This window comes from Topomyia yanbarensis, chromosome 1, assembly GCF_030247195.1.
Source record: "Topomyia yanbarensis strain Yona2022 chromosome 1, ASM3024719v1, whole genome shotgun sequence".
In the NCBI taxonomy this organism is placed as follows: domain Eukaryota; kingdom Metazoa; phylum Arthropoda; class Insecta; order Diptera; family Culicidae; genus Topomyia; species Topomyia yanbarensis.
The window spans coordinates 113,483,562-113,497,036 of NC_080670.1; the positions used below are offsets into that span (position 1 = coordinate 113,483,562).

Sequence of the window (13,475 nt, forward strand, 5' to 3'; positions counted from 1 at the left end):
TTTATCCGCCGCTGCTTACTGCTAGAAAAACACTAACTCAAACATGAGTAAAATTTGTTAAATTGGTCAATATCAACATTGTAAAAGTAGCCATATTTATTGACGAAAAAACTCGTTGAAAAGAAGTGACGAATGAAAATGATTGAATAGTTTAATTAGGGTTACCAAATGGACTGAGAGCAAATTAAGGACGATTTCCATTTCACCGAATACTAGTTTAGGAAATGGATGATTCTAGAAACATAGTTATTTTTAATGGTACTATCGAAGTACTTAGAAATATAGGGAAGACCCGATATTATCAGCCACCGATATTGTCTGTGCCAGATTCACTCTACCCCCGATTTTGTCAGTGTATTGACCCCATTCTGTCACCTCTTGCATGAAAATTCGTTTGATGGGCTCTATCAAACAAACCAAGTCAATCGTCTTAGATTTCAAAATGACGCCAATCGTCGATTTTTGGCTTCTACTAATCAATACCTTTCAAATGACAACCATATTGATAATGGTTTTTGATGTTTTGTGGTAACCGAAAGCCGCCATCTTGGATTTCAAATGGCTTCAATCGTCAATTTTCGCCTTCTACTAATTACTACCTTTCAAATGACATCCATATTGATGGTGGTTTACGGTGTTTTGTGGCAACCAGAACCCGCCATCTTGGATTTCGGAATGGCACCAATCATTATTTTTTTCCTTCTACTAAACACTACCTTTTAATTGACACCCATATTGATGATGGTTTTCAATGTTTTGTAGTAACCGGAAGCAGCCATCATGGAACTCAAAATGGCGCCCATTATCAATTTTTGCCATCTACTAATTACTACCTTTCAAATGATACCCATGCTGATGGTAGTTTTCAGTGTTTTGTGATAATCGGAATCCACCATCTTGGATTTTTAAATGGCTCCAATCATCATTTTTTGCCTTCTACTAAACACTACCTTTCAAATGGCACCTATATTAACGGTGGTTTTAAAGGTGTAAACACAATGGATGCGGTTGCGGTGCGTTGCGGCAAGATGCGGCGAATGCGGCATGTACTAAAATCGCTGCCGCAGAGTTTGCCGCATTTTCAAACCACAATGCAACTATTGCGGCAAAGTTTGACACTTGATGTTTCGTACACGCTTATAGACAAATGCACATTTATTGTAATGTATTGTCAACCTAGCAAATGTTACTTTTAATTCAACGTGTAGCGTTGTTATAGTTGTCAAAAAATTAAAATTTTGAGCATGGAAAATCTTTCGACTGCGTTGAATATTTTAAGCATATTGCAAGAAGTGAAAGAGCTTTGCGATGCCAACAAGCATAGCGAACGTCGTTGGTGGGTACGGCCATCCAATCAAGCAAGGGCCACTGAAGGCTTTTTCGAGACTTCATTCGATCTCATGAGGCAGCATGATCCGGAATACTTTTTCCGGTGCACCCGGATGACTCCAGCAGCGTTTGATAAACTTTACGATGTGGTCGGAAAACTGCTTGTAAAAAAATCTTTGCATCAACCGATTGCTGCAAAATGCAGACTGTTCCTCACATTGATGTAAGAGCTGAGCAGCAATAAACCACTCGAAAATTGTATAAAATCTTCCGTTTGATTTTTAGGTACTTAGCTCACGGTTCGAGCCATTTTTATTTATCACGATTGTTCCGGATGGGAGTGTCAACTGTGCGGTCAATAACACAGGAAGTTACACAAATCATAACATAACAAACTGTGTGGCATATATTTGCCTGAAGTGGATGAAAACTCTTGGAAGCAGTATAGTAACGAGTTTAAAATACATTCCCACGGATTTTCTTCTACAGAATCTATACGATTTTCACGTTAACAAAGGTGAGATGGTGTTGGTAAGAGATACTAAAAACGCTTTCAATTATCTAAACCTAATTTCTCTTTCGATATTAGGGGACAATCATGAGCACATAAGCGAACCTTCCACTATGCCTGTTCCAGCATTAAACGAAGAAGCCATTGCATGAAGCAACTACATTCCTATGTTTTGAACCTAATCAAACGCAATGTCGTTAACTCGTTTTTCGGCCACAAAGGAACCGTGTTTCAATCGAATTAGTTGGATGATAACCGTAACATGGGACACTCACAGATGGGAGATGCTCATTCCGCTGATTAGAGCTGGAATGATGTTTGCTGGATCGGCGATATATGTAAATAGTGTGAACATTGCCGATATATTGGCCAACGTTCGCAAAACTGGAAGATAATCTACTGCTGTTGGTTCACGCACATATAGGTCTTCCTAATTCGAATGATGTCATCCAAGCCTCTGATTAAAATAACTTTGTAAATAACTCAATAGCTTTTATTTGGGAATACGAAAACAAGTTTAAAGTAGACACAGTAAAAACAATCAAAATCAAAAGTACATATCAATTTAAAACATCACATTCATATGCAGGTGTTGAAAATTATTAACCTGATGGAGATTCGTTCACATGGTTTAAAAATTCGAATGCTGCCCGTAAGCATTCTTTCAATTTGATGTTATTCATTTATATCAATAAGGTTGTTCACACGCGTAGTGAACTCCACCTCCAAATCCCTTGCAACATTAAGAGGTAACATTTCCATTCTTTCTGCTAGGTAGTGGCAAAATGTAGCATGACGACGGCTTTGATTCGCCGTTACAGATACCACGTCATTAATCTTGGTCAAAAGACCGCTTATTCTGTCATCAATCCCGGCCTTTCGCTTGCGGCTTGGTGGTACGTTTGATGCGAGGGCTGGAGTTGCACCAAATTCTTCTTCATCGTCTTGTCTTCCATCGGTATTGTCGAAAAATCCATCTTGGGAACTAGATGCTCTAGGTTGTATCGGACTTCTAGCTGCCATGTAACTCTGGCTAGTTCTGGATTGTGTTAGCTGCATGTCCTCATTTGAAGGGATATTTCTACTTGTATCGGGTAGTACTGATTGTTGGCTCGCCTTGAGCTTGTTATTTTCGACAGTTTTGGTATGTACCGACAGTTGGCTTTCACTTGGCGTGTAATTTCCGCTAGTCCTGAAAGTATGTACGCAGTGTACTACCAGCTTTATCTATATATATTATTTAAATATTCTTAGGATTGTTCCGGCACATCTAACCATTATATTCCCGGTTTCTTAACGAAGGTCGCTTGTATATTTTTTTTAAACTTACGTTCTTAACTCGCAATGGGCCGAGAGAAATGAAAGCTCGTTGAAAAATATCCATTTAGATACATAAACATCTTCGGATCCTGCGCCAGAAACCGCTGTTTGATCCTGTTTTCTTCTTTCTTTCACATACCGATCCTTAAGATTCCTCCATTTTGTTCTTGCAATACCTTCTGAAAATGAAATTGTTTGAACCAGTTGATTGGATATAAAACAATAGATGTTTACCCGATATATTGAGTGTTTTGCTAATTAATAACCATGCTTTAACTCGGGCGCCACTATTTCGATAGGCAATCGTACCCTTCGCATAAATGCATGGATACTCTTTAACGAGAGAAATTAATCTCTTTTCTATGCACAGTTCATATTCGTCTTCTCTTTCCATGTCGATGCACAAGTTCAAAGAATTTTCGAATAAAGACTCGACAGCTCAATGTTTTGTTTATCATTTATATATCAGTGTCACTCTAATGGCGTTTTTGATTGGCCCCGAAACTGTGTCAGCCCAGTCAAAAAGGGTAAGTTGCTGGCTAACGGGAGGCTATTTGAAAACTGGGAACTAGATGCTCTAGGTTGTATCGGACTTCTAGCTGCCATGTAACTCTGGCTAGTTCTGGATTGTGTTAGCTGCATGTCCTCATTTGAAGGGATATTTCTACTTGTATCGGGTAGTACTGATTGTTGGCTCGCCTTGAGCTTGTTATTTTCGACAGTTTTGGTATGTACCGACAGTTGGCTTTCACTTGGCGTGTAATTTCCGCTAGTCCTGAAAGTATGTACGCAGTGTACTACCAGCTTTATCTATATATATTATTTAAATATTCTTAGGATTGTTCCGGCACATCTAACCATTATATTCCCGGTTTCTTAACGAAGGTCGCTTGTATATTTTTTTTTAAACTTACGTTCTTAACTCGCAATGGGCCGAGAGAAATGAAAGCTCGTTGAAAAATATCCATTTAGATACATAAACATCTTCGGATCCTGCGCCAGAAACCGCTGTTTGATCCTGTTTTCTTCTTTCTTTCACATACCGATCCTTAAGATTCCTCCATTTTGTTCTTGCAATACCTTCTGAAAATGAAATTGTTTGAACCAGTTGATTGGATATAAAACAATAGATGTTTACCCGATATATTGAGTGTTTTGCTAATTAATAACCATGCTTTAACTCGGGCGCCACTATTTCGATAGGCAATCGTACCCTTCGCATAAATGCATGGATACTCTTTAACGAGAGAAATTAATCTCTTTTCTATGCACAGTTCATATTCGTCTTCTCTTTCCATGTCGATGCACAAGTTCAAAGAATTTTCGAATAAAGACTCGACAGCTCAATGTTTTGTTTATCATTTATATATCAGTGTCACTCTAATGGCGTTTTTGATTGGCCCCGAAACTGTGTCAGCCCAGTCAAAAAGGGTAAGTTGCTGGCTAACGGGAGGCTATTTGAAAACTCGGATGCGCTAATTGCCCTGCAATTTGCCAGCAAATTGCTGGCAATTAGGGAGCTATTTCAAATGCAACATTTGGGCGATTTGCCGCCGTCTTTTTTGCCGCCCAAGCTACCCTTAAATCGCCCACGGAACGCTCCATTTAATCGCCCTTAATTGGGTCATTAAGCTATATATAGTTATCCGTTCCATTCGATAAATTTTAGGTCCAATATACATAATATAACATTATTTAGTAAAAAATTTCGTTGCAATACGTAAAAACGAGTTTTTTTGTTTTTTGAAATAATTCTTGTGTAATCTTGGCAACCATACATAGGAAAACTGCGGTTGTTTACATCTGGTCTATCAAGACAACACCCTAAAGGAAAAAAAACTATATGCATTGGATGGTGTTTATGTCAAATAAAAGTAACCATGCGGGAAAACATGTATTAATTTTTTCTGACAGGGCATCATTTGTCGTGAAATGTCAAATGTCAAATCCTTCCTATAGTGTCATATCCAGACTGTCAACATAAAAAAATTAGGGCATGTTTTCTCGGTTTTCCGGGAGGGTTATTTTTATTAACACCATCTATTGCACATAGTTTTTCTTTATTTTGGGTGTTGTTCTGATAGGCCAGATGTAAACAACCGCAGTTTTCCTATGTATGGTTGCCAAGTTTACATAAGATTTATTTTAAAAAAACAAAAAAATCGTTTTTACGTATTACAACGAAATTTTTTTTGAAATAATGTTATATTATGTATATTGGACCTAAAATTTATCAAATGGAACGGAAAACTATATAATAGCTTATGGCGATTTCGATTGAACCTGAAACTGAGTCAGGTTCTAACCCCAACCGCTGTCAGTTCATACATTTTGACAGCAGTTGGGGTTAGGAACTGAATCAGTTTCGCCTCAAACAAAAACCACATTAATGACTCGCTTCGCCGCATCAAAATGATTGAATGGCTCGTTTCCAATGAAACGTACAATATACACGTAGAAGAATCAGGCCTTTTTGAATCAACAAAACGTTTTGTTGAATCTAAAACGTGGCGAATGACTGTTTCAAACTGAAATGGGCGTTTTTCAAAAGCATGTATTTGGTTTAGTTCAACAAATAGTTGTTTACATTTAAATAGAAACATTGTTGAATCAAAATAAAATTTATTAGATCCTTGTTAAAAACCCACAGAATCATTGTTTAATTTCAACTAAATTTGAGTTGTTCTGTTGAAAAACTAAACTGATTTCGGTACGGATCCGCACAGTCAACTGTAATCCCATTCAACAGCGGCACTTAACTCGAAATGTGGATACAGAACATCTGCTATTCAAAACTATTCGCTACTCGCAATCGGCATACAAAAATCGGTCGACCAATACGGCAATTAATCAGTCTTATAATGTAATTGGGCGATTAGCAAACTGAGTAAAACCAATCAGCGATACTCAATCTAGTCGAAACTAATAAGTCAGGTGAATTGCAACCGATTTCTTCGGTAAACGCAGATGCAGTTGTAGCTGACAATTGTCAATTCTTGGTGTTAAATTTTGCTACAAATTTGTATTCAAAAACAGGTGTGAACATTGTTTAGGCCTAGGTTGAGGTACTGTATCGTTAGAAGATGCTTTTCCGGGTAGTTTAAAAGCAAGTTTCGTGTGCTATTATTAGTCATTTCATGTGGGATGAATTTGGGTAAGAGCAGAGGTTCAAATCGCATAATTCTCTCGACACTTTCAAACAGCTGAAAATATGCTTATAAATAAATTCACGAAGAAATTAAAATCATCGAAAAAGGCGTTTGAAAATAAACTAACAAATTTTAAATTTGACGTTTAACGATTATTAAGAAAATAAATAAGCAGGATACATGATAGCCGTGAAACTCAAGGCTGATGAGACCGGTTGTCAAAATTGACACCGCTGACGAGTTGTCCAAGTTGACACTGTACAAACGACTTGTCAAAATAGAGTGCGCATTTGAAAACGCAGTCACCAGCAAAAAGCTGAATACTTATACACGATTCCACAATTTCCCACATTCGTTGGCTTAATGAAGTGCACGAAACAAACAAAATTCAAGCGAGAACATGCCAATTGTTAAAAAACAATTTTAAGCTTAAGTCAAACATGAACCGCCAAGTTGGAGAAACGCGAAACACAACCAAGTCCATTTCAGCCGCCAGAAAATTTGTCTAAGTATTGAAATTGCCTTTAAATCGCATTTGTTCCTAGGGGTAATTAGCACAGGCGAGTTGAGTCAAACGTCAAACTATTTAAATCGCCTGGCCATGTTCATCCGAATTTTTTGACCGGAGCCCTCCACCCACTGAGACGTTCAAAAAAATGTTTCAAAATTTGATTTGGAATCCATAATGACTTCATTTGGAAATCCGAACCGGTTCCGTAATGAGTTTAACTGGGATTCGGAAATCCGAACCGGTTCCGGAATGAGTTTAACTGGGAGCTGCCCGGTTAAACTCATTCCGGAACCGGTTCGGATTTCTGAATGGAGTCAGTATGGTTTCCAACTCAAATGCAACAGCCGATTCCGACTCAATCGGTTGTGGCGTTTGAGCTGGAATTCATTCTGATGGGTTTGACCGGGTGTCACTCCAAACAACATGGTGACACGAGAAGAAAAAATCGAACTCGATAAGTGAAAAAAAACATTGTTTTATTATTCCTGCGTAGCTGACAAAAGAATCTTGAGCAAGTTAAAAGTTACAAAGCCTCATTATTGCAGAAAAGAATGGTTTGCCAATCAGTTCCTTGTCTAATTTAGATTTTTCGCGGGTTATATCTTTAGTTTTTCACTATTGGTAGATTCAAGTTGCTGACGACTTCCATGCTGTTGCAAGATCCAGAAAAGAAAACTGCATCGCTAGAATTACTCTTTCAAGGATGGAGGGTTTCTGGTAAGTAATACGATGTCTGATAAGCGCAATGTTGATTGATAACGGAGGCATGTTTTTCAGGTTGATAGAGCTTGAGTTACCCCCCTTCTGGCATACTATTTGTCAAGCTAAATCTATCTTAAAGGCGTTAATAACGGATGTTTGGCAGGATTGCCTCAATGGAAGGGATAGGGTGAATGAGCTCTCCCAGTTCAATGAACATTCGACCTGTCGTTTCAGGATACGATTTAGCAGGTGTGTCATAATTTCGTCGCGAAGCTGGGATTTGATAAGTTGGCAGTTGTAACGAATTTGAAATAGACTCCTTCATTCCTCTGCAAGAGTAGGAGTTGAATTAATGATTTTCAAAACAGCCGCATTGAATTGTTGTTGCCACCGTTGTTATTACAACTGTCGCGTTCCAAAGTCTCTGAATCAATTTGGAATATGGACATCCCAAAGATTCGCATTTAAAATGGAAGTGTGGCGTATTTTACGGTTGCTACTACAGAATCACGATCCGGAGTTGTGTTCCATATTGGATACGAAACGTGTAACCTTTGCCTTGAACCCTTGCACTTAATCGGTCGTTCAAGCCATGTGTGAATAATACCTGAAGCGAAGGTGAATGTGACGTACAAAATTGAAGTGGATCATGTAAAGGACTCTTGCGCGTTGGCGTAATACTATTCAATGCAAACATTAAGATAGTGCGGGACTAGTTGAAAGTACTTTTTAGAGCCCAGAGCAGTGCTCCGGATGGAAACATTGTCTCGCAGACGCTTCGTCTTTTCGTTTTGGCCAATGAATTAGTCAAGAACGCTTCCAGTAAAACCACTAATCCGCACGCGGATGGATTTTTTCCGGAGTTGCCAAAAGGGCTTGTATTTTGAATCACCTTTGTTTCACAATGCATAAATAAGACTACCAGTTATTTTGATAAAATGTCAAGAAAAATACCAAAAAATATCTTGTCAAGTCGTTTCAAAAGTAATCGTCAGCGTCGTCATTAAAGCGGACGTTATTGTACCAGGATGCAATGGAATCGCAAACAAGTATTTGCTAAGGCATGTTGTAGCATAAAATACAGCTAGAGGCAATGGTGCAGCAGGACGCACAGCAATAACCGAGTGTCAAGAGCAGCCGTTTCACTGCGGTGAGCTGCGTGAACGCAACGATAACTATAGTCGAAAGTAGCAGTCATGGCCTCGTACAACCGTTTCACGCTGTTCAGAAATTTAACCTCTAGGAGTACGAACGTACCTTTGGAAATATGATGATAGGCGTGTCACAATCTTGTTACCAGTTGACGGAACTAATTTCGACCGAAACTGATTTCTGCGTAGACACATCTGGCGTAATTTTAGTGATTGCAGATAATATGGTGATATAATAAGGATTTTGCGGTTTTACCTCAATCGCCAACACGCGTACTTGTCAAATCGTGACTCGTGCTAGATACATATTGCAGGTTGGTTAATGGTGTCTAGCTTTAGCCAAATCAGAACATTCTACAAGATTGTAAAAATACCAAGCAATACACTACACATAAATATTCATTAATAATTCGAATACTATAGTTTATAAAATAAATAAATGTTGCTAAAAGTCTCGACATCTATTTTTATTACGACTGATAGTTGGTCTTGACCTGGTGGGAATTTTGAAGAGCATGAAACATTAAAAAGGCATAATGGGGTCCGGTCTCCTCGATACACCCCATCAACATTTTGAAGTCACTCTGAACAGTAACCCACATCTTTAATAAAATATGCATGGTTGTTTTCCAGTAAACGTAATGTAGATTTATGATAAAAATCAGTAATATTTGGGGATATATAGTTAATACATTGAATTTATTGGAACCGAAATATGTAATATTGCTTGACGTATACAACGCCGTCAATACCACCAATCTAAGGGTGCTTACAGAGTGGCGGCGAGGAGCTGAGCTGGCGCTGACATTAGAATGCGAGATGCGAGAAACCTGCTTGCTGCAAACCAAAGGGATGATGTCAGAGTGAAAGCTGAGCGGATCGGCGCCGACTGCCTACTTTTACTCTGACAGGTTCCATTTGATATGCTGCAAGCAGGTTTCTCGCATTTTAATGTCAGTGCCAACCCCTGCTCAGCTTCTCGCGGCCACTCTGTAAGCACCCTAAGGGAGGGATTTCTGGCGGTTCATTCCGGGGCGTGAATTAACTTCCACCAATGTGCTCAGTGTCACACGATCACTGCATGTTAGGAATATAACCCAAATCTGTGGTCAGCTATTTGTGCAATGTTTGATGTTAATCTGCAAGTTATTTTACTTGAGAATTTTTTTCAAACGGTTCGATTCTTGATACTGCTGCAAATTGTCAATAATTTTGAGCTTGACCGATCTAAATCACGATTTCGGTATTCAGTGGAATCGACTTTGACTTTGAACGGAATAAGAGAATCTTCACATTCTTTCGGGTTATGACCAAAATCTAGTTCTTTTACACGTGAAAACCTCCGATTTTCCGCTGATGCTGTTTTCGACTTGTAACCCCGGCAGCCTCGGTCATGTTCCCGACTTCTTAGGGTCCACATGCTCAGATCAAGTTTAGAGTGATTGTCCCCTAGCTTTTAATTATAAAATCAATCCAGGTAATCCAAAATGTTAATATCATTTCCAAATTTCTTTCCTTTCAGCAAGTATAACATTATCTATCATCCAAAATATCGCAATACAAAACTGAAAGGTTCATTTTTAGTTAACACTTTTTGGATGATTTCTTAATGTATTCGACGTACATGTTCTGCTTTATATAGAGGTCCGGAAGCATGACACATTAGCACTCCTATACTAGTTCGGTAGAATTTGATTGCTTTAAACAATTCATACAGCATACGAAGTACACTATGTGCAAAATCCAAATTTGCATATTTCTATAACAAACTACATGTTCAAAGTGACACAACTCTATCATGGTAATATTGAAGCGATCAGTTTTCAAACAAATTGCAAAAGCCCATACAATTTTACTCCTCCTCATTGAAAAATGCGATAATTAAATCTATGGGCCTCTCGAAATTCACCTGTGGGACCAACCGCTTCGATATATTAATAAAATGCTGTTTTTCTACCTGATTCCACATAAAGAACACAAGAATTTTGAATTTACACTAGTGGTAGCTTCAAACTCAATTATTTTGACAAGGATGAACAAATTGAAAACGTCAAGCTGCTTGCCGCACTCTGCCGCATCGCATTTTTTGAGAAATTTTAAAATTTAGTACAATGCCGCAGTTGCCGCAACGCGCCGCACCGCGCTCATTGTGGGTGCTTGCATGCAAGCACATTGTTTTAAAAATTGGCCGCACCGTGCCGTGCCGCAACCGCATTGATTGTGTTCGGGCCTTTATTGAGATATTGAATGTACGGTTTAGATGTAAGGATATGGAGAATTGATCGCGTATAGACGAGAACGCGTTTAGAAGTGCTAAAACCTTCACTTAATCACTGGAACGTGTTTGGAGGGTTTGTATGTTAACATGAGCATGAGCGTTTGTATGTTGCGTGTAAGTAACTTTGCGTGTATAAATTCGATTGTATGGCCACATGGGCATTTGCATATTCGCGTGGGTTCATGAAGGTATGGGCATACCGTATGTACGTACGTTTGAGTGTACGGTTCAGACGATAAGCGTCGTTGATTTTTTGTATAATGTGGTCTAACCACGTCCAACTGAAGGCATCAACCAGGAGTGCCAGAACCAAGGGAAGAGGCTTCCGGACGTGAGTAATTTTTGATCGCGTGGGAACGCACGTTTGTATAATCGCAAATGAGACGTTCATAAATCCGTGGGTGCTCAAACGTTTATTTAATAACAAGGGCTTTTTTGGTTTTGCGAGATCGTGGACGTAGGTTTGCGTGGATGATCGCAAGTGCATGTTGTGTTTGTGAGCAGGGTTATATTATCGCGAATGAGCGTTTGTATGTTATCGGGTTTGATCGCGACGGCGTGTGTCGCTTGTATTTAATTCCGCGTGCATGAAATCACTTGTATAGTCGTGAAGGCCCTGGCGTATTCGAATGCTCACGAGAGCCGCGTTTTTGAGTACATGGTTTAGATCTAGAAGGGAGTGAGTTCTACCGATCGCATTGAAACAGGTGTTGGTGTAATGGTAGTAGAAATCGTGCTTATAAATTCGTAACTGTTAACATATTAGCTTGATCACCAGAGTGTTTTTGTGTATGCATGATTGAAGGCGTAGGTGTGCGCGCATGATCGAGATTACACGTGACCATGCGTGACCAAATTAATATGTATGACTTCACGTTTTTGAATTCATTTATGTAACCGTCTAGCCATTTGCATATTTACGTGCGCTTTTGAATGTTTGCGCGGGCCGTCGTTTTGATGTTTAATTTTGAGTGTACGGTTCAGATGAAGGAAGAAAGTTAGCTTTCCATCTCAATAAAGTCTCCAACTTTGGTGCTCTGAGACTTGTTGTCTGAGTATGAATGAGTTTTTTTTAATGTGTGTGAATGAGTAACCGAATTTTGTACCGAGAAACAAGTGCAAGAACGTATATCTGATACTGAGATAGATGATGTTATGGTCGATCCACTTTCCCCACTTTCCCCCAATGTCTCACAGCCCCCCCCCCCCCCCCCCGAGTCAAGGTTTACCAGGATGGATCCGCTGGTCCTTGGGTGGTATACTTTCGGCCCAAAAATAAACCGTTGAACAGCATAATTGTTGCACGGGAGCTGACAAAACGTTACTCGGCCGTAACCGAGATTAAAAAGGTTTAATCAGATAAACTGCGCGTAGTTGTTACTGACTTGAAACAGGCCAATGATATCGTTAGCAATAGCCTCTTTACGCTGGAGTATCGCGTCTACATCCCTTCTCGTGATGTGGAGGTCGACGGTGTGGTAAGTGATGCGGGTCTAACTGTCGATGATCTGATGAATGGTGGGGCTGGCCGCTTTAAGGACCCTAACCTTCAATCAGTTAAGATTTTGGAGTGCAAGCAATTGCACTCAAAGTCCATCGAAGATGGGAATTACTATCCATCAGACTCGTTTCGCGTAACCTTCGCCGGATCTGCACTTCCGAGCTACGTTGGAGGAGCTCGTCTACCTGTACGCCTGTTTGTACCGCAGGTCATGAATTGTTCCAATTGCAAGCAGCTAGGTCACACGGCCACCTACTGTAGCAACAAGCAACGGTGCGGTAAATGTGGGGAACGCCATGCGGATGATACTTGCAGTAGGCCTGCTGAGAAGTGTGTTTACTGTGGGGAGAATCCACATGCACTTTTGACAAGTCCAACGTACAAACTTCGCGCGGATAAACTGAAGCGATCCGCCAAAGATCGCTTCAGACGCTCTTACGCAGAAATGCTTAAAAGAGCTGTTCCACTTATCTCCGAAAACCCATTCGCTCTCTTGCCAACTGACGATAACGCCTCTAACGACCCTTGCGAGGGGCATTCTCTGGCTCCGCTTGGAAACTCTAAGAAAAGACCTAATCAAAACTCACCTGAACTTCCTCGTAAGGATCCTAGGTTATCCCAAACAAGTGAACAAAATAAAAATAATTCATCAACTGGAAGTGCTGGTACAAATCCGAAGATAATACCTCCTGGTTTTGGGAAATTGAGATACAACCAGGAGTTCCCAGCACTCCCCGGGGCACCAAAAATCCCAAGCGCTCCAATTTTACAGTCAGAAACTCAACCTAAAACGGGATTCCTTAAATTCTCTGACATTGTGGACTGGATATTCACAGCTTTCAACATTACCGATCCTCTGAAAAGCTTGCTGGTTGCTATTCTACCAACAGTAAGAACATTTTTAAAACAGTTGACTGAACAATGGCCCCTCCTTACAGCGATCGTATCCTTCGATGGATAACTTATTAGACGGAATCAAGGATCTGATCACTGTTTTACAGTGGAACTGCAGAAGTATTATTC

General features: G+C 39.8%; 1 protein-coding gene across 2 annotated transcripts; it reads right to left on the reverse strand.

Moving 5' to 3' along the window:
• Nucleotides 1-2,110: 2,110 nt before the first annotated feature.
• LOC131679183 (uncharacterized) lies at nt 2,111-6,369 on the reverse strand. Of its 2 annotated transcripts, XM_058959959.1 has the most exons (5): nt 4,299-6,369; nt 4,075-4,243; nt 3,395-3,935; nt 3,171-3,339; nt 2,111-3,032 (listed from the first exon to the last, which is right to left on the reverse strand). In XM_058959959.1, exons 3-5 carry the CDS (start codon nt 3,552-3,554, stop codon nt 2,516-2,518), a joined length of 846 nt encoding a protein of 281 aa, XP_058815942.1. In that variant the 5' UTR covers nt 3,555-3,935; nt 4,075-4,243; nt 4,299-6,369; the 3' UTR covers nt 2,111-2,515. The 2 variants fall into 2 exon arrangements, with proteins under 2 accessions (XP_058815942.1, XP_058815857.1); XM_058959874.1 differs by having other exon boundaries at nt 4,075-6,369.
• Between the last annotated feature and the right edge of the window lie 7,106 nt (nt 6,370-13,475).